The sequence below is a fragment of the Pipra filicauda genome, unplaced genomic scaffold, assembly GCF_003945595.2.
Source record: "Pipra filicauda isolate LSUMZ 115617 unplaced genomic scaffold, ASM394559v2 scaffold10_size6260569_pilon, whole genome shotgun sequence".
Classification (NCBI taxonomy): domain Eukaryota; kingdom Metazoa; phylum Chordata; class Aves; order Passeriformes; family Pipridae; genus Pipra; species Pipra filicauda.
The window spans coordinates 3,032,603-3,050,963 of NW_024103541.1; the positions used below are offsets into that span (position 1 = coordinate 3,032,603).

General features: G+C 39.2%; 1 protein-coding gene across 8 annotated transcripts in view; it reads left to right on the forward strand.

The window, feature by feature from the left end:
* KALRN (kalirin RhoGEF kinase) overlaps nt 1–18,361 on the forward strand; it is a 508,531-nt gene that overhangs the window by 190,297 nt on the left and 299,873 nt on the right. For all 8 annotated transcript variants that reach the window (XM_039381883.1, XM_039381881.1, XM_039381876.1 and 5 more), the window contains exons 5-6: nt 10,214–10,406; nt 14,601–15,113. In XM_039381883.1, coding sequence (XP_039237817.1) covers nt 10,214–10,406; nt 14,601–15,113 — 706 coding nt within the window. The remainder of the gene's footprint in view (nt 1–10,213; nt 10,407–14,600; nt 15,114–18,361) is intronic.

Consider the following 18,361-nt stretch of genomic DNA (forward strand, 5'->3'; position numbering starts at 1 on the left):
TGGTGGAGTAGATGTGGCCTGTGATGTATGTTTGATGTGTCTTTTCCAGATCAAATGAGGGACTCAATATTAGGCCAAATATCCTTAGGTGCAGTGTTTCATGATTCTGCTCTCTCTGATTTTTATTACCATGGGCTTGCTGATATCAACAATAAATTGTAGGAGTTTTCTGACTAGCAAATTCCTATCATTCCTATCCTGACGTATGTTAATTTGTCAATATAATTTTCAGGTCTGGCAGCAAGAAAAGCACCACCTGGGGTATGTAGTTCTTTAGATGAATAGGGTGATGTGTGTTCACATGTGGTACTTGTAGATGGGCTTGCCTGGAAGTTTTATTGTGCTTTTGATAGAGATATAATACAGCTAAGAGGGAAAAGGGAGCAGGCAGTTGAAACTACATCATTTATCAGAACCTGCTTTAGCTGATAAAACAGTTGCTCTGAGTTTTTCCAGTTAGAGGTGACTGATGGGTGGAGGTAGTTATGGAAAACTGGAATTACTTGCAGTCATGGTGAAAGTTCAGGATCATAAGGGAAGCAACATTAAAACTGTGTTGCCATGACACCAGTGTGTGATTTCCCATTCATGTGGGAAAGTGCCTTAGCATGATGGACTGTAAACCTGAGAAGACCACACACCTAAGGAGCTCAGTCTCCTAAAAAGGTGAGAGTATCTGAGGCTGGAAAAATACCTGAAGTGATCTTGGGAAGACAGGCAGAGCATTAGCTCAGAGACTGGCACGGTTATTGCCAGGATTTGGTTCCATAGTTTGACTGTTGGATTTGTCTTTGGTTTCCAGAAGCTTTTTGGATCCAACTTTCTCACTCTCAGGTCTTCCACAACCTGTGAAATACGGAGTTATTGACTTGTTTGTGCTCAGTCAGCGTCAGTGATTTTCATCTCTCTCACATTTATGTCTCCACAAATAACAAGGGATACCTCACATCCGGTAGGTTCCTTGGCAAGGCTTAGCCCCTCTTGCTAGATGCAGACAGAGCCTGGCCTTGCTAGGAGACAGATTCAGAATAAATGGGATGTGAGCTGGATGTTTCGTAGCTGGGTTGTCAATAGCACATCAGTTTCCACTGTCTCTTGAGAACTCTGTAAAAAGGACTTTTTCCACTCTCAGTGGCCATCATGGTAGTTATTTGAAAGAATGAATAAAGTCTGCTGTGTAAATGAATGCACAAAAATTGATTTTACAATTGTATCTTATAACATAGATTGATTTGTAGCTTCAGAGCAAGCCCTTCTGAATGTAATACAACGGGCAGTCTTCACCCAGCCTAGCATGGCAGGAAGTATCTATCTGATAAGTGAACTATTTTAGGTAAATCATTGTGCCTATGAAGACCTGCTTTGTTTGTATATGGGTGGAACTCAAAAAAAACCCAAAAAAGAGTACCACTCATTTATTAGTCGTGGTCAGCCCTCATTGTCCAACCCGGGGAAAAAGGAGGCATCAGCTTTTTAATTGTGCAATTCTAAAGAAAACTGAAATACTCTTGTAGTATCATAGCAAAATAGACCCGTAGAAGGGACCACGGAGTGTTTCTGGGATGTAGCACTCAACCTTTTCTCCTAACAGATACACTTGAATCCAGTGTTTGTCCTTAAATAAAACATGGAGTGGGTGGACTCCAGCCAAATCTTGTAGGTCTCAAAGAATAGTTACATCACTTCTGCTTAGGAGATAGAAAGTGCAAATCCCATGCTGAACTCTGCACTGCAAAAGGGCAGAAGCCAAGTTGCTAAGTTGTGGAAGAACTTGCTGGTTTGAAGCGCAGATTTTTCAATGAGGAAAAAATCCAAAAGCTTTAAAAAATTCTCACCAAAAAATACCTCTAAAATGCTATGGCAACCAAAATATTTCGATAAAATTCAAAATTTCCCCCCCCCCCCTTTTTTTTTAGTAGACTGGTCAAAAAAAGAAACAAAAAAAAAAGACATTTCATCTGAAAAGGACTAAACAGAATATTTTGCTGCTATAAAAGCTTTTTTTCAGTTTTTAATTCAGTGGTAGTTCCATGAGAACCTGCACTCAGTGTCTCATCTTTTCTCCCTAGTTCCTTATTTTAATTACAGCACCTCTGTAAATGGGTGTGCATTGCTCTCCAGCACTGCCAGGAGCAGCGTATGAGAACCGATGAGTGCTTACTGCAAGAAATGTCACTACCACGTAGAAAAAGTGATTTTACCATCTTTGAAGAGGTTTTTTTTCCTGTCCTCATCTGTGAGCCCAGTTGAGCCCTGAATCAAATGTGCTATTCCCAGAGTGGTTATACCTGCTTGCATCAGCACGGAATTTGGCATGGTGTCTGCCTCTGGACATATATTGGATTTTACCAGGTGCTGCTGTCGACTGTCTAGACCGACATTAATCACCCTTTGCATGAGCCGAACATGTTTGCAGGCTTATTTATGCTATAAAAGTTCTTTCCCCTATGGGTTTCTCTGCCTCCAACAACGCGTTTCAAGGAAATGTGTGTATTTGCAATCTGGAGACTTTCCACTCTGGGGTGACTGTGTTTTACAGTGCTGACTGGAATTCCTGGAGCTGTTCACCATGCTCCATTCACTCCCTTGTTAAGTCACCGATGTCGAGAACTGATAAATTAGGATCCCGTGTCTAAGAGCCCCAAGCACTCATTGCCCAGATGAGAAAAGTATCCTTTTCCTTATGTGAAAATCTGGCGGTGTTGGCTGTAGACTAAACTTCATAGCGACTGCACGTGAAATGGACTTCATGGTCTCCTTGCTTGGACTATGAAAAAAAAGCTTAAAGTGCAGGCAAAAAGATATATTTCTTTTTTGAATCTTATTAGTTTGGTTGTCCTAGGCACAACCATGTATTCTCATCTGGAATCCAGTGGATTTGAATCTTCAAACTTACTTTTAATAGCCTCTGCTCATCCAAACCTTTTCAAGAATTGTGTGTTTATATTTCAGCACAACCCTAATATTTATTTTTTCCAGCAAATGTCAAGAATGTGTAATTTTCATTTGGTAAAGCATTTTTGGTTTGTTTCTGCTAAATCATCTCAAATACAAGACTTTAAATGCTCAAGAGAGAGTTGAATGGTACTTACTGTTCAAATATTTCTTTGTTGTAGTAACAAGTCTTTAAATGTAGCCCTGCTTCAACAAAAACAAAGCCCTGATTAATTTCATATTTATCTCAGCAGCTGTTTCAAGGAAGACCTGCCAGACAATGATCCAAATATAGTAGATGTGCAACAACAAAAGGGGAAGAGGGTAAATGGGTTTAGATGAAGGCATCATTTACCAGCAGAAACTTAACAGGAATGTGAAGAATTATAATATTCATCCTCCAGATTTGGCTTTAATAGCTGTGATCATGCATTTTTGGACACAGCTGTGTCTTATATCTTTGCTATTTGAATGAAGACAGGAAGCTTCTCAAATAGTGTTTATTTGCTCAATTAAATAACAGAGCTCTGGATTCCAGTTCTGGTCTGTAACTATGTAGATCAGGATTTTTACCTGGGTGGAAGAGAGCACAACACAAACCTGCTGAATTCCAATCTGCACCTCTTAAAATAACTCCCAGAAGCTCATGGGATCATGGTTACAGGCTGGGAAAAGGTTTTCTTACACCTAGTTGGTGTCTGAGTTCTTCCTAGCTTATATCATTTTACAACAGAATTGCTTTGAGTTCAGAGTAATTTTTTTTAGAAGTAAAAATCGAATACCAAAATGAGTTACTTGCTTGAGAATAGCAGGAGGGCCCATTCTGGCACCAGTTAGCTTCTGCCAAAGTATTTGGGTTTTTTTCTGTCTTTTTGTTCCCTCCTGTTGACTTGGGGCCAGGGGCAGGGGTTGAATGCAGACATTGTGCAGCCCACACATCTGCATTCTTGTGCCATTTGCAGTCACACCGTGTGTCCCCTAAGAGCAGTGGCTGGAAACCAGAGACAGAAGGTTTGTCTCTGCCTGGACCTCACTGGCTCCAAGTCTTTTTACAACATGTCACTGAAATTTCTCTAGATTGCTGCTTTATGTCCAGTTCCTGCCAGTGTGAAATGGGCTTTGGTTTTCTTTCTTTCCTTCTCTTTTTAAAAAAGAGAAGTGAGAATGAGTGATTCCTTTTCTGTGCTGAAAGAGAAAAAACAAAGTTAGATCACAGCAAGGAAGAAATGGAGGCTGGGTGTCTGTTTCTTCTCTAATTGCAAAAAAAGCATTGTGAAACCAAGTTAGGAAATGTAACAAGGAAAATTTAGGATGAAGACTGTCTACCTACAGTATTTTAAGTAGCTGAAGTTCTCTGATGGGAATTGTTATTCCAGAGTAATGGTGCTCTCGAGATGTGCATCACTAAGTTCCTCCACTGGTTTCTGATGAGTGGGCACTTAAGGGAGGTGTGAGGAGTAGGAGTCACAGGTGCCCCATGATCTTTGGGAAGACAATCTGCCTCATCACAGCCAACAGCCACAGTCAGTGGGGGATGTGGGTGATAGCTCAGACTGACGCTGTGACAGTGCAGGAACATATCAGTTAACTGGGATAATTAGCCACGTCGAGTTTGCTGAGAAGGATTAAATAGAGTAAGCTATTTTAATAAATAACTGTGATTCAGGAGTGCTTGACAAACGGGTCTACTAAAAAGGACTTTACCTGGTCCTCTAAATGTACTGGAAAGTATATTACGAGTATAGATGACTATTTCTACTGACAAGGTGATATTCAGGCTCAACATGGTGATGTAAAATCAAACTATGAAACCCTATAAGCTAAGCTGATTATAAATCTCTTTGTGTAGTTTCATTTTCAAGCTGAGTAAATGAGCCACAGACAAAATGAATAAAAATTTGCAATTAATCAAAAATATTAACACATAAATTACAGAAGTGATCCTCAGTGCATTTTGATATGGAAACTAGGCTGTGGAATTAGTTTGGTCTCAGTATGAAATGAAGCCTTTGGGATAACTGTTTGTGCTTGGAGGCTTTCACATACCTGTTTTCAGATACCTCCTCTTCCTCTCCCTTTTCCACCCTCAGCTTGTGAATCATGTGACTATAGCCACATTTGTCAAAGGAATGGTGATCTCAAAAATAATTGGGTTCCTGTAGATTTTGTGCTTACAAATTGATGCTTGAAGAGCTACTTGTTATGCTGAGAGTGTCTCCTGACAAGGTTACACCGACCCACCTTAAAAGAGATCTTGCTCTCCCCGTTAACAAATCATATTTTGAATGAGATGCTAGCCATGTCAGATCTGTGCTTTTAATGGTCCAACAGGTGTGCTAAATGTGCTGCTTCATCATTAACTCATGACTGCAAAATGGGAATGGAGATATTATGTTATTTCAGCTAATCAAGTGCTGAAGCTTTGAAATGCCAGAAGCTTTGGCCAAACCATAAAGATGAAAAATACACATAATCAGTGATAGGTATTTGAAAGATTAATCAGAAAGCATGAAGTCCTCAAATTCATTTGGTACCCAGCAAACCAGTTCTTGCCAAAGAAAATACAATTTAGAATGTGCCTGAATTAAAGAGGAAATTTGAGAAAATAACCTTATGAAAGCACCCTAGAAAAAAAAATAGAGGCATTTATTTGGACAAAATTATCACATCTGCTTCTGAGTTTCAATTTTATACTTTCTTTTTTTTAAAAATTCAGATCACAAGTACTGTTTTCACAAATATTCTAGGGTGTTTTTATTGAACTTAGAAACTGGTCTTTGTCTTTTCTTAAAAGCAGTGTAGCAACTGAAATGACGTATCAACTATCAAAATATTTTGTGCTCACCGTTGCAAATCTAGTCCAGATGAGCACAGCCAAAAGTCTGATGGATTGTCCAAATACCTTGATCTGAGCGTTTTTTCCAGCTTCTGGTCAAATATCGATACCGGAAAAAATTAAGCACCACAATCAACATTAATTGCCATACTAAAGTGATTACTTGTGCGTAATAGATACGTCTTGATGGAGCATCTTGGGAGCCAGGAATAACGCATTTCTTGCTTGGACAATGTGGAGGAAGCTTGATTGCTACTGATGCTTTTCCCGGATCAATTGCTGAATTAGGAAGGGTTTCAATTGTTGCTTTTAAGCAATAAAGTTAATAAGCACGGCTACACTATTCAAAAGGAACCTCGGGTCATTTCCTTAATCCATGCTGAGGTAACTGAAGAAAAATGACTGACTGTCAAAGATGACTAATCTTCACAGATTGCCTCACCAGAATTTATCAGTGCTTCGTTATGTCTATGTAAGGCCAGCTTTTTTGGGACCTGATCAGTAACTGTGAATATTTGGATATTGCAGCTTAAATTTTGGTCTATTTTTAGTTTTTTTTTGTTTTTTTAGTTTTGTTTTTTGGTTTTGTTTTTTTTTTAATTAAATTGCCTTTGAGGTGTCCCCACATTTATGCAAATCTTTTGTACTTTCACATACGTGTTAAGTTTTGGTTTTGCAGATCATTATTACTCATTATTTTTAATTCCCTGGATTTGCATCTATGGTTTCCTGAAAAGTAAATTATTGGAATTCATTCCCGACAACTGAAGACTGTAGTATGAGTATAGGCAACTGGAGACCACCACCAAGGCAGGCTCCTTAGACAAAAGCAGCATAGCAGATGCCCTAAAGAGTTTACAGTCTAAATAATTTTCTTATCTCCCACTTCTTTCTCTGAGATATTAGTGCCTGATTAGTATTTGGCTACCTGTTTGTACAGTATAAGTGCTCTCTCCACAGTAAGCTTGGCAACTGAAAGCAGAAATAATGAGCAGACAGCTTTCTGTCTTGCAACAGTTTAACCACTATTAAATAATAGCTTTTGACAAGCAGGTTTAAAAATCAGGTGCTAATTTTCTGCAGAGTCAGAAGAATGTAGAGTTATCACTGTGCTGGGGAGATTAAATTGTAGAGACAAGACTATAGACCCTCAGATACTGTTACAGCTCAGTACCATTCATCACATTAAAGAAAAAATTTGCAAGCAGAACTACTTCTGCAAGAACATGAAAAATGCTCTTGAAACAGAGTTAGATTTTTCTCACAGCGATAAATACCATCCATTTGTATGTTTCCTGCACTAGGATTAAAAGGGATACTCATCTTTGCACTTATTTCATACAGGAACTTACAGACTTAGATGATGGATGAAGTAGAGAAATCCTCTTTGTAATGAGGAGCATTGTTTGGAGTTTCGTATTAACTAGTGAAAGAGTTGTTAATGTTGATGTGTTTTGAACCAAAGAAATCTATGATTATTCTTCTTCCTTTCCTCATTCTCCATCCCTGTTTCCTATCAGTTTCATACTTTAAATGTTGTTGAAAATTTGGTCTATTACAAGGAGTGTGGGTAGGGCTGGTAGTGAATAACTGCTTTTTCAAGGACAAGAATCAGGAAGCATCTCGATCCCTACCCTGGGCTGATGTCCCAGCCTGGTCCACAGCATCAATGGTTGTTCTCAACTGGGAATCGTTACCTTTTCTTCTTCCACTGAAAACATACTGTGAAGTCTCCAAAACCCTGTCTGATCCCTCTACTGCTTCTCTGCACCTCCTGGGCCTGCAGAGCCTGTTATCTTTCCGTAAACAGACTCCAGCCCACAGTTACGTTTCTTAGTTCCCTTCCTGGAATATCTGTCTCAGCGCAGACTGATCTTCTAGTCGTGGTGGTAGGTAATCATGGGTATGGAGGTATCACACTGCCCATGCTCCAAAGCTGGGGACAGGGTTTTATTTTCTATCTGTTTGGATCTAGGGCTTTAGTTCAGGTTCATACACAGAAGACATCAGTCCCTCAGGACATTCCTGTTCTACTTACTGAAACAGGTTTTTATGTCATTCATCAATAAGCATTAATTCATTGGTTTAGGTCAGATTTGGTAAGTTCTCAGGATGGCAGCAGCCATGGGGAGTTGGAATGGAGCTCATATTGGCTATGCCTTGCTGTAGTTGCACTGGGGTGGTGATGTGCTTATTTATTTATGCCACAAAAGAGAGATTGCACTTACCTGTTACTTCTCTGCTGTTGGAGCTCTCCACGTGCCTGTATGGCTCCTCGACATCTTTGTCAAGTGTTTGGAGAAAAAGAAATCCTTGAAAAAGTCAGGTCAGTATAACTGGGATCAGTGACTTGGCAGGAGTTCCCAACGACCCTATAAAGCTTTGCAAAAAAATAACACAAAACGCCTTCTATTCATCCCTTTATGATTTGATTCCTTGTCTCAGCTCTTGTTCCAAAAGCCAAGAGGCAGTAGCACCACCAACAAAGCTTCTTTTACAGCCTTTTTTGGCATTAGTTATGGAAGGATTAGATGTCTGACCTTTCAGCAGTAGGTAAAGGGAGAATAAAAAGGTCTGTATTCTTGACAGTGTTTGGAAGTGCCTGGTCTCCCCAGTTTTTCTTTGCACTGACTGTTGTATGCTGTGTGCTCTGGATATGCCAATAATGTTAAGGCAGAGGACCAAGCTTGTTGTCTTTGACTGTTACAGTCTGGCACTGTTGAGACTGTTCAAGCTAGTGAACTCTCTTAACATATATTAATCCAGTGTGCCTCCTATGAAGAGTATCTAAATCCTTGTTCCAGCCCAGAAACCTAGTTGTAAGCTTTAGAGAGTTGTTTTCAGTTAAATATATAGGAGATGGATCTTATTAGCAGAAAGAGTGTTTTAAGAAGTTAAAGAGGTAGAGTGAAGTGAAAATCATCCCGTCTTTGTGCACTGAGAGTATTTGTGTGGAGGCTAAACAGAGTCTTACAATTTCTGCATTATACCAGGATGTAATATCTGTCCTCGGCATATTTCAGAGTCAATCCGGTGATATCATTCAGTGATATCCAGTATCAGTTACTATTTTAAATTATCTTACATATGCCTCTATGTACAAAATATTGATCCTATTTATGTTGATTTCCCATTTGCAGAAAAGTCAAAGGTTCTATATTCATGTATTAAAGAGGATTTCTTGTTCTGTACCTCACTGTTTGTTCATTATACAACATATGTTCATGTTCTGCCATCTTTCTTTCATTGTTTTTTTCTGTTTTCATCCTCCTTTCTCCTTTCCACACTTTCTTTCTTCCAACAGCTTCTCTTTCAGTGGACAAGGCTGTGACCTCCATCCCACCTTAAAAAATAATAAAACTTGATCAATATAGACCATTCTGGCATCTTTAGTGCATCACGAATAAATTTTACTCCTTTACCATACTGATAATGTTACTGGGAATGGGGACATTCACATTTTGTGCAAGAGTTTGTGTCCTAAAGCAGACCCATAGCTCTCAAGACTTCAACACCATGAAAAGCAGATATATTAGCTGGTCAGTCGGAGGAGGAGACACTTCCTAAATCTCATCGAATGTTGGATCTGCAGATGGAGGATGACACTTTTGAACCATACCTCTTTCCCTCAGGACAAATACTACTACATCCCTTAAAAACTATACTGAAATCTGCCCAGATTTGACTTGAATCAACATGTCCTTTTATTCTTTCTCCTCTTGAGGAAAAAGAGAAGTGTTTGCAAGCTAATGCTCTGCTGTCGTTGGACCCCATGCATTGCCAATGACCAGGCCAGATATCTGTCTTGAACTTCTGACAAGGGAGGAGCACAGGCTGGCAGAAAAGCCTGACTGCAGATTGAAAAAGATCCAACAGCATTTGGAGGATCAGTCAGGAGGGAAAAGGGCCCCAATGATAACAGTGCACATGCTGAGTGACAAGGACCTTCCTGTCAGGGAATGATTGCCTGGCACTTTTCTGGAAGTGACACTTTTTTAAAAAGCTCTTAGAGGGACCTCTGAAAATGAAGGTACCCAACCTTAAAAGTGGCCAGTAATGTTAAGGCACAGGACCCTGCCTGTTGACTTTGGCTGTGGGTTGAATTCAATACATTGAAAGCAGAATCCACTCTAAGTACATATAAAGAGCTTCTATACAGACATATATGATTCTGGTTTCAATTGTGCGGAAGTATATATGGTTTTAGTGAAAATTTGCATTAAATGTGTTTGGCAGACTATAATATGGACACTTGAATTTCATGTAAATTAGATTATAGTAAGATTAATACAACCTTTCTGAAAGCCTTCATGCTGCGCAATATTTTGTCTTTTATTTTAAAGTATAACATTCCTTTCTTTGCTGTGAAGCATGGAACAAAAGTTAAGTCTCAGTGTGACTTCCCACAATATTAATTATAATGATATGCTTGTATTCCTACAGCGAAGATGTTTGTAAACGAGGATTCACTGTTATTATCGATATGAGGGGATCCAAATGGGATTTGATCAAGCCTCTCCTAAAAACCCTTCAAGAAGCCTTTCCTGCTGAGATTCATGTTGCCCTCATTATAAAACCCGATAATTTCTGGCAGAAGCAGAAAACAAACTTTGGCAGTTCCAAGTTCATCTTTGAGGTAAGAGCCACAAAGAAATGTATGGTAAAGTATTATCTGTGATGAGAACTTTTCTTCAGGTAAAAAATAATTCCTACGCCCTGTGACTGAAAGCAAAAAGTACATCTGAGGACTGGGAGTGGGAGCAGGAGTGGGCTCATGCCCTGGCATCAGGTTGTCTTCTGAGTACACTGGTGGAATGAGTTGCATATTTCATGTCAGAGGTTCACATAGTTCATTTTGCTGAGGGTTTTTTTGTGGTATTTATTTTTGGTGGTGTTGCATTAAGTCTTTCCTTTGTTTCTCACAGGAAAAAAAACATCAGCAAATCAGTTAAAATGCTAAAGACAAAGTTCTTTAGAAGCAAGTGTATGGGTTTGTTAGTTGCCTTCTATGCAGCTTCATGTAGTGACTTTTTTTTGGGTAAAAGATATTTACTAAATTGTCACCTCTTTATATTGTCACCTCCTTCATTTAATTGAGCTTTACAATTCAGGGGTAACATTATCACGTGAATGATAAGGTACCTCGAGCAATGCACTTTAGTTTTTTGTGAATTTCAGCTTCTTACATGAAGAGAAGCAAAGCTCAGATGCATGAAGTGCTCATACTTCAATCATGCCCAGCCATGACTTAGTCATGTGTTGTTTTTTCTAATTCACTGATAAACAATTATATTTTTGGCTGTCTTACCAATCCATTAATTCCAGAGAGACACTCAGATTTTGCATCTCTGGAACTCAGTAGAGAATTTGGCTATAGCTCTTAATGTTTATTGCAATGGAAGACTGTATTTAAGTATATATTTAAGATTTGTTGAAATCAGCGTGATATAAATATATCCTTATTTTGAACATCTTCTTTGAAGCACTCTTGAATTGGTATGGGGAATTAGATTGGTGTTACACATTAACACAATTTTACATTATTATCACAGTTTAAGTATTTGTACACTTTCCTCACCCGTTTCACAAAACCCAGTCAACTTATAAATTTTGCTTTGATTAAATAAGTCTTTACATTCCTTGGCTACTTTTGAGGACTCTGCCATCAAAATAACTTGCACTTGCTATCCCATATGCTATCCCATATTTCCCTCTGAAAGCAAGGCTGCCTCCATTATGGGTTTACCTCCAGAGACCCCTGACACTTACTGAAATCACTGCTCCTGGCAGAGGCAGCTGCCATCACAGTGCAATGAGATTGGCAATGCTGCCTGTGGGGAATGAGATGGATTGGGGCAGTGGGAAGGAGGAGGGAGATGTATGGGCACAGAAGAATGTGGAGCAGGAGGGAGCCTGTGCAGAGACTAGTAATAGAATAGTTTTGCGGGATGGGGACTGTCTATTTAAAAATTATATGGGCACTGAGGGGCAGTCCCATAGTAGCCCAAGAACACACAGGGATATGCATGTATATTCAACACTGAATTTCAATCCTCCAGTGCTTTAGTAAACAAAAACAATGTCTTCCTAGAGCTTCAAAACCTAGAAGTAGAGTAACAGAGTTAAAGTACATATTTTTAGAATATTTGTTTGTTTTTAAAATGAATTAATACTTTCTGCAGGCTTTTTTCTGTGTGGAGTTGGTGTGATGATAATAAAGAGTAAACTGTGATCAAGCTATTCCTCATAGTTACAGATCTGAGTCTGTATTGTGATAAAAGCTCTGGACTTGTTTGCTGTACATGCTGGCACACATGAAGGGCATTTTAATTTTGCGTGTGTTGTTTGTGCCTTTGAGCCTTAGTCTGTCTGCTGGGCTGTTCACATGGGTGTCTGTAATGGGTTACAAGATTTTGGACTGGAGGAGGAGTGTCACTGCTTTTGCTGTGTACTGGACCACCTGCAGATACTTCGAATCATAGAATGGTTTGAATCCTTCAATTCCACAATGTAAACAAAGATTTCCTAAGCTGTGGTCCACCCTGCAATATATGCACCACAATCCAGGAACTTCTCTTTTAAAGAATTCTTGGGGCTGAGGCTGCTGCTGCTCATCAGTAAGCTCAGGCTCTTGGGTAGCTCATGCTCTCATAAGAACTGAGTATCAAACAAACTTCACAGTTCAATATGACCCACATTTATTTGATTTATGTGGGGCAGCTCACAGGTACCTTCTCTGCACTGAACTGTCATGGTGATTTCCCACAGCTCGGATCAAACATGAGGGCCTTGGCAGGAACACACTGCAGTGGAAGGCAATGTAAGTCTCTACTGAGTTGCCCCATCCACAAATTCAGCAATAACCAGTGTCAGTTTTAAGGCCAGATTTCTCTTTTGAGCTTAATGGAAGCATTATGTGTGTGCCAGGGCACTGTAGGACCCACCCTTAGTGGAGGCTAAGGATTTGGATTTTGTGTGGTGAGACTTCAGCAGAGTGTTTCTGTGTCACAGTCCAAAGTGAAGCAAGCCCACAGATCTTCACACAAAGGAAAGGGTTTGGTTTATGTATGTGGACTCCAAAGCTGCCTGGCACTTTGAGGAATGGACCAGGCAGCTTAGTTATCAGTAATTCAGAGATGCCTTTAAGATTATTTTCTTTCTTCTGCTGAAAGAGTCTAAATAGTGGACAGCACTTCTTAAAGTGATTTTTAAAAGAAGGATGGTTACCACCTGCCTGCCTATTAAGATTGTTTTCATTAGAGTTTAAAAAACTCCTTAAAAACTCAAACCTGAATAAAGGGAATTTCTGCAGAATTTGTGAAATGAAAATCCTTTCTGCTATCTCATGTCAAATTTTGTCCATGATTAGACCAGTGCTTCCATTAGCTTGACACACTGCAGGGAGATTCCCAAGTGTTAACCATGAGCAGAAGTATTTTCCTGACAGGCAGTTAAACTGTTAAATTGAATTATCTTCAAGGGGTCATTGTCCAGGTCAAGAGATTTAAAAATTTGAAAAACTTCTGAAGCTACATACTTACCTTCCCATTGTTTGTTGGCTCTTCCCACTGTCTTCCCCTTTCCCCAAAGCAAGGAATCATGCAAGGAAGTTTTAAAATAATCTTTCTCCTGAGCATAAGTTCAGTACAATCCCAATTTTAATAAGTTCCAGAATGCCTGATATTTTTAGATAGATACAAATTGGAAGAAAAGGCTTATTATTAAATTTAAACCAGTGGTCAGCCTGCTCTTTTGGACATAATTCAGGAAAATGATCACGACTTCAGGTGTTTTTCTTTGTAGATGACTTTTATAAGATTGCTGTGACTACTGGGTTCCTCCACTTCTGAAGAGCACAAATCCTTACAGTCTTTAGAAGCCTGATCTTTAGGGGATAGATATGCAGTCACTGATGAATATCACAGGCCTTTAAGGACTGCCAATTTGAGTGTTAACATGACAGCACTGAAAATCTCTAGTTACATATGAAATCCTAAGCTTGTATTTCAGAAAAAGAATAATTTGTCTAGAATAAATGGGAACAGCTATCGATTGTTGCATCCTTAAACTGTAATCTGCTTTCCAGACACCCAGTGCTTTTCTCTATCACCAGTTACTGAGTTTGAATGAATTAAAACCATCTCTCATTGACTGTGTGTGATTTGTGAGCAGTACTTTCTATGGGCAATAAATTCTAGTTGTTAATACTCCAAAGACATTTCACTTTTACATTGAATTTGGCTTAATTACATTAGGAATTGTTAATATGGAAGAGATCTGCCCGTGGCTGAAGCCAGCTGGAATAATCTGGAAGAAAAAACTCAACATGTTGTGTGTTTTGGCAGGTTGCAATACCTGCTTCAGTTCATATGCCTAAAATATTTGCTTCTGTATAGCCACTGGCTGGGGTGTAACACAAGTAGCAGAATCCCTGTAACACCATATACCTGTGCAGTGAGCAACCATGTCCAGATCTCCAAAAGCTGCAGGAAGATGTCTTCAGTGTCCAGCTGCGTTGATGTAATCTGTAGCAGAAGCATTCTCATTACTTGTTTTTGATAGTCAGGCCAGCTGAAAAAGGTAGACATTATTCCAGTAGATATAATGTCTTTTAATAAATAAGTAAATCAATACCATTAATAGCAAAGTTTCCTATCCAGTTAATTCATCAAAATTAAACATAGTCCTCAATGTGTTTTACAATGTTCCTTCAATTATGTATTGATGAGGAAAATAATCACTTCATGCACCATGCATCACTTTATGGATTGCACTGTTGTTTCTGATTAGATGGTCACTGATTCAAATGCTGTCCTTTTCCCTTCCTTAGACGAGTATGGTGTCTGTTGAAGGCCTGGCAAAACTTGTGGATCCTTCTCAACTGACGGATGAGTTTGAAGGGTCCTTGGATTACAACCACGATGAATGGATAGAGTTGCGTGTCTCATTGGAAGAATTCTTCAACAGTGCTATCCATTTATTATCAAGGCTGGAGGATCTCCAGGAAATGTTGGCTAGGAAGGAGTTCCCAGTTGATGTTGAGGGCTCGAGAAGGCTGATTGATGAGCACACACAGCTGAAGAAAAAAGTGATTAAAGCTCCCGTGGAAGAACTGGATCGTGAGGGTCAGAGGTTATTACAGTGCATAAGATCCAGCGATGGTTTTTCTGGTAGGAACTGCATTCCTGGAAGTGCGGATTTTCAAAGTCTTGTGCCAAAGATCACCAGCCTTTTAGACAAGCTGCATTCCACCCGGCAACACTTACATCAGATGTGGCATGTCCGCAAGCTGAAACTGGACCAGTGCTTTCAACTCCGGCTTTTTGAGCAAGATGCTGAGAAGGTAGGGAACAATCTTTTCCTTTCATACTTTAAACAAGACACAATTGCAAGGACACTGTGACCATTTTTTCTGTAAGTGGCAACATGAGGTGTTCATCCCAGGTGTAAATCTCATATTGTCAGCAGATGTACTTTGTGTGACTCGTAAACCAGATTCATTGAGCTAATAATTGTTGGATATAGCAGACATAATGATATCCAAGAGTAGCTTGTCTCTGTGACTTTTGGTGAAAGTTAATCTGATTTTCTGTGTCACAATGAGTATATTTAGTAGACATTAGCACGAGAATTGGGCTTTTTTTCAAGTTTCTTTTACAAAGCTTATGAATATATTTATCTACTTGTCACAGCACCTAAAGAAGAATGATTTTAGGGTTTGGTTCACTATGATTATTGTTTGCACTTCTTGGAGTCTATGGGAAATTTGCAGTTTAAATCCTCCTAATTGTTACCTCAAAGAACATTTTCAGTTTCCCGTTCCTAGGAAATCCCAACAAGATTTTAAATGGGTAAAATCTTTAGTAATGGCTTTGTACCAAGGCCGTGGCCGCTCAGTTCCCACAGAACAGATCTGAGTCTATGTTTAGGTTAAACATATGAACACTCCAAGAGAAAGTATTCTGCAGTAACAGCAACATGCAAAGCCCAGTGTGGCTGTTTTGCATTTTAAAGCACATAAGGATGGCTTTTGAATTCATACCTGACACTGAGTCAGTGCCCTGTTCCTGTTCACCAGCACAAGACCTTATTTGAGAAATATTTAACAATAAAGTATTCCATAGAGATTTCATCACAGCTTCATGTTTCCTAGATGTTTGCAATGTAGTGTGTCAGCCTGAATACATGTAGTGTGTCTTGAAATGCAATACAATATACAAAAGTATGTAGAGCAGCAGAAGTACAGGTAAGTAACAGGGACTTAGGAAGCTATAGTTTCACAGGTGTACAGTACCACATCCTCATTTCCTGCCTCTTCAGAAGATACTAATTCAGGAACCTATATTAGATAAGGAAGTCCCCTGCAAGCAAAGCATAGCAGCTTGTCATGTTTGTTGAAAAGGGTGGCTAAAAACCAGCCAGAGTTCCCAAACCAAGTCTCACAAACAGCAGCATGTACAAATTTCACTAATACACAGTAAAGTGTGCTCCTTACTACTCGAAGTTTTTGTCTGTCTCTGGAAGCACATGCAAGTACAGGTTTTGAGAATTTACTTTATAAAAATTGTGTTGTGCCAGGGTCTTGGCTTTCTTAATGCAGGAATGCTTGACACTTTCTTAGGTGGTTTTGTGAGAAGTCTTTCCTGCACATTTAAAATTCTAGGCCAGAGAGGTAGGGCATTCTCAGTGGAAGGTACTAAGCTCTCAGATCTAGTCTGTACATCCATCAAAAACACCAATCTGTGAATCTTCTCTTCTTAATGTATTATCCAGTTGTTTCACTAGTGTGTCTGCCTGGACAGACCCAGGGGGATCTCACTAAAGATGGTTTTTTTAATCAGCTACAAGTTAGTATTATTTTAAAACATCAGGGAAAAGCACATTGCTGAAACAAACATAATCTTCAGTAGTGCAGAGCAACACACGTGACATTGTTTTTCAATGCATGTACTAAATATCTCTAAGACATGTTAAGACTGAAAAGGCTCCATCACTGTATAATCAATCCTCCTTGGGAAAACCTTGAATTCAGATGAACCCCACCAAAATAAGAGTCACTGCAGCATCACTCAAGAATGTATAAGGACAGAATTTTAATTCCAAATGCTCCAGTTTCTTCTCCCTTTTCCTTGTGTGTCAGGTGCTGTAAGGAGATCACTCAATTCTGTGCTTCCCAGCAGTGGTTGTATTTCAGTGGTCCAGTTTAGATTTTCAGTTTCTTTGGGATTATTCAGATGACTGCTACTTACTAACATAATTTTTAAATTTATGATTGTGATTCACTAATATTATTAGTAAATTATTAATATTTAGGAAGTTGTTGTGATGAATAAAGTTATAAGCTGAAAGCCTCTCAGATCAAGTCAATGTCCGAGAAGTTCTTGTTGCCGAGCACTGTTCTGTAGTGTTGAAGGAAGTCTCCAGTATGTTTCCCTTTTACCTCCTGAACAGGAATAAAAGGATGGTGTGATGTAAGTCTGGCAGTGTGACAGCTACAATCTTTGCACGTTATTCTGAGGTTGTTAAGTGTAAGGTTTAGGCAAGTCAACAAAAAGGTGAAACCTTTGAGGTGAAGGAAGAAGCAGTGAGAATGTGATTCCTGCCTTTGTAACACTGTCCATCTTGAGTGACTCCTGTTTGACAAAACTGGCATTCTGGTATTCTTGATGTCTCTTATTCATCTACCTCACATTAAGTAAGCACACAGTCTTGATTTGGCTTCTCTCTGCTTTGGCTCTGCTTGCCTTTCCTTGACTGCTACATTTTCCCAAAGAATAGAAAATATTTTGTTGTTTTATACTTTCAAATCTGTCCTTTTAACCTCCCCAGTTGGAGAGTCCCTAAACTCTTCCAGGAAAGGTTGCAGACCCTTTAACTTCACATTTCACACGCGTAGACTGATGTAAAATATTGATGTGCCTTTTCCATGTAGCTGCCTTTTGCAGGTCTCTTTGAAGTAGTCTGATCATCTCAGACTGGAAAGTACTTGTTTCATAAAATGTTCAGAGCTAAATCAAGTCTGAGCACTGTCTCCACTGTAGAAATAGCCACCGGTGTGTCTGTGTATTGAATTTTAGAGTTTCCAAGTACGTCCATTTGCTCAGTTGCACTTTACGCTCTACACGTAGGTGTGGTAGCAGAGCCAGGATACTCTTCATCTCCCAGGGAGAGGTGCAGCTCTTTCCATCTAACCTGGATACGTCATTTAGTTCTAACCAAATGACAACTCTAATACCCTGTGAAAGCTCAAATTCCAACATAAAATTCTGAATATAAACAAGGTTTTAGATTGTTTGGTTTTTTTTTTAAATATCTCTGTATACTCATTGGATGATATTTCAGGAAACCTGTTCTAATAAGGAGAAAACGAACAAGGACTTTCCATTTTCTTGACATCTCTGATTTCAAAAATTTCAGGTGTCCTCATTGCCTGAAAAGTTCTCAAAACTGGGATAGAAAAAAAAAAAAAGGGACACAAGAACTAAAAACACAGAGTATTTTAAGGTATGTTAATTTTTGAACCCTTTAGTATTAAAGCACCCCAAATGTTCCAAGCAAATCAATTCAGGTTTTTTCCTCCTATAGATCCCC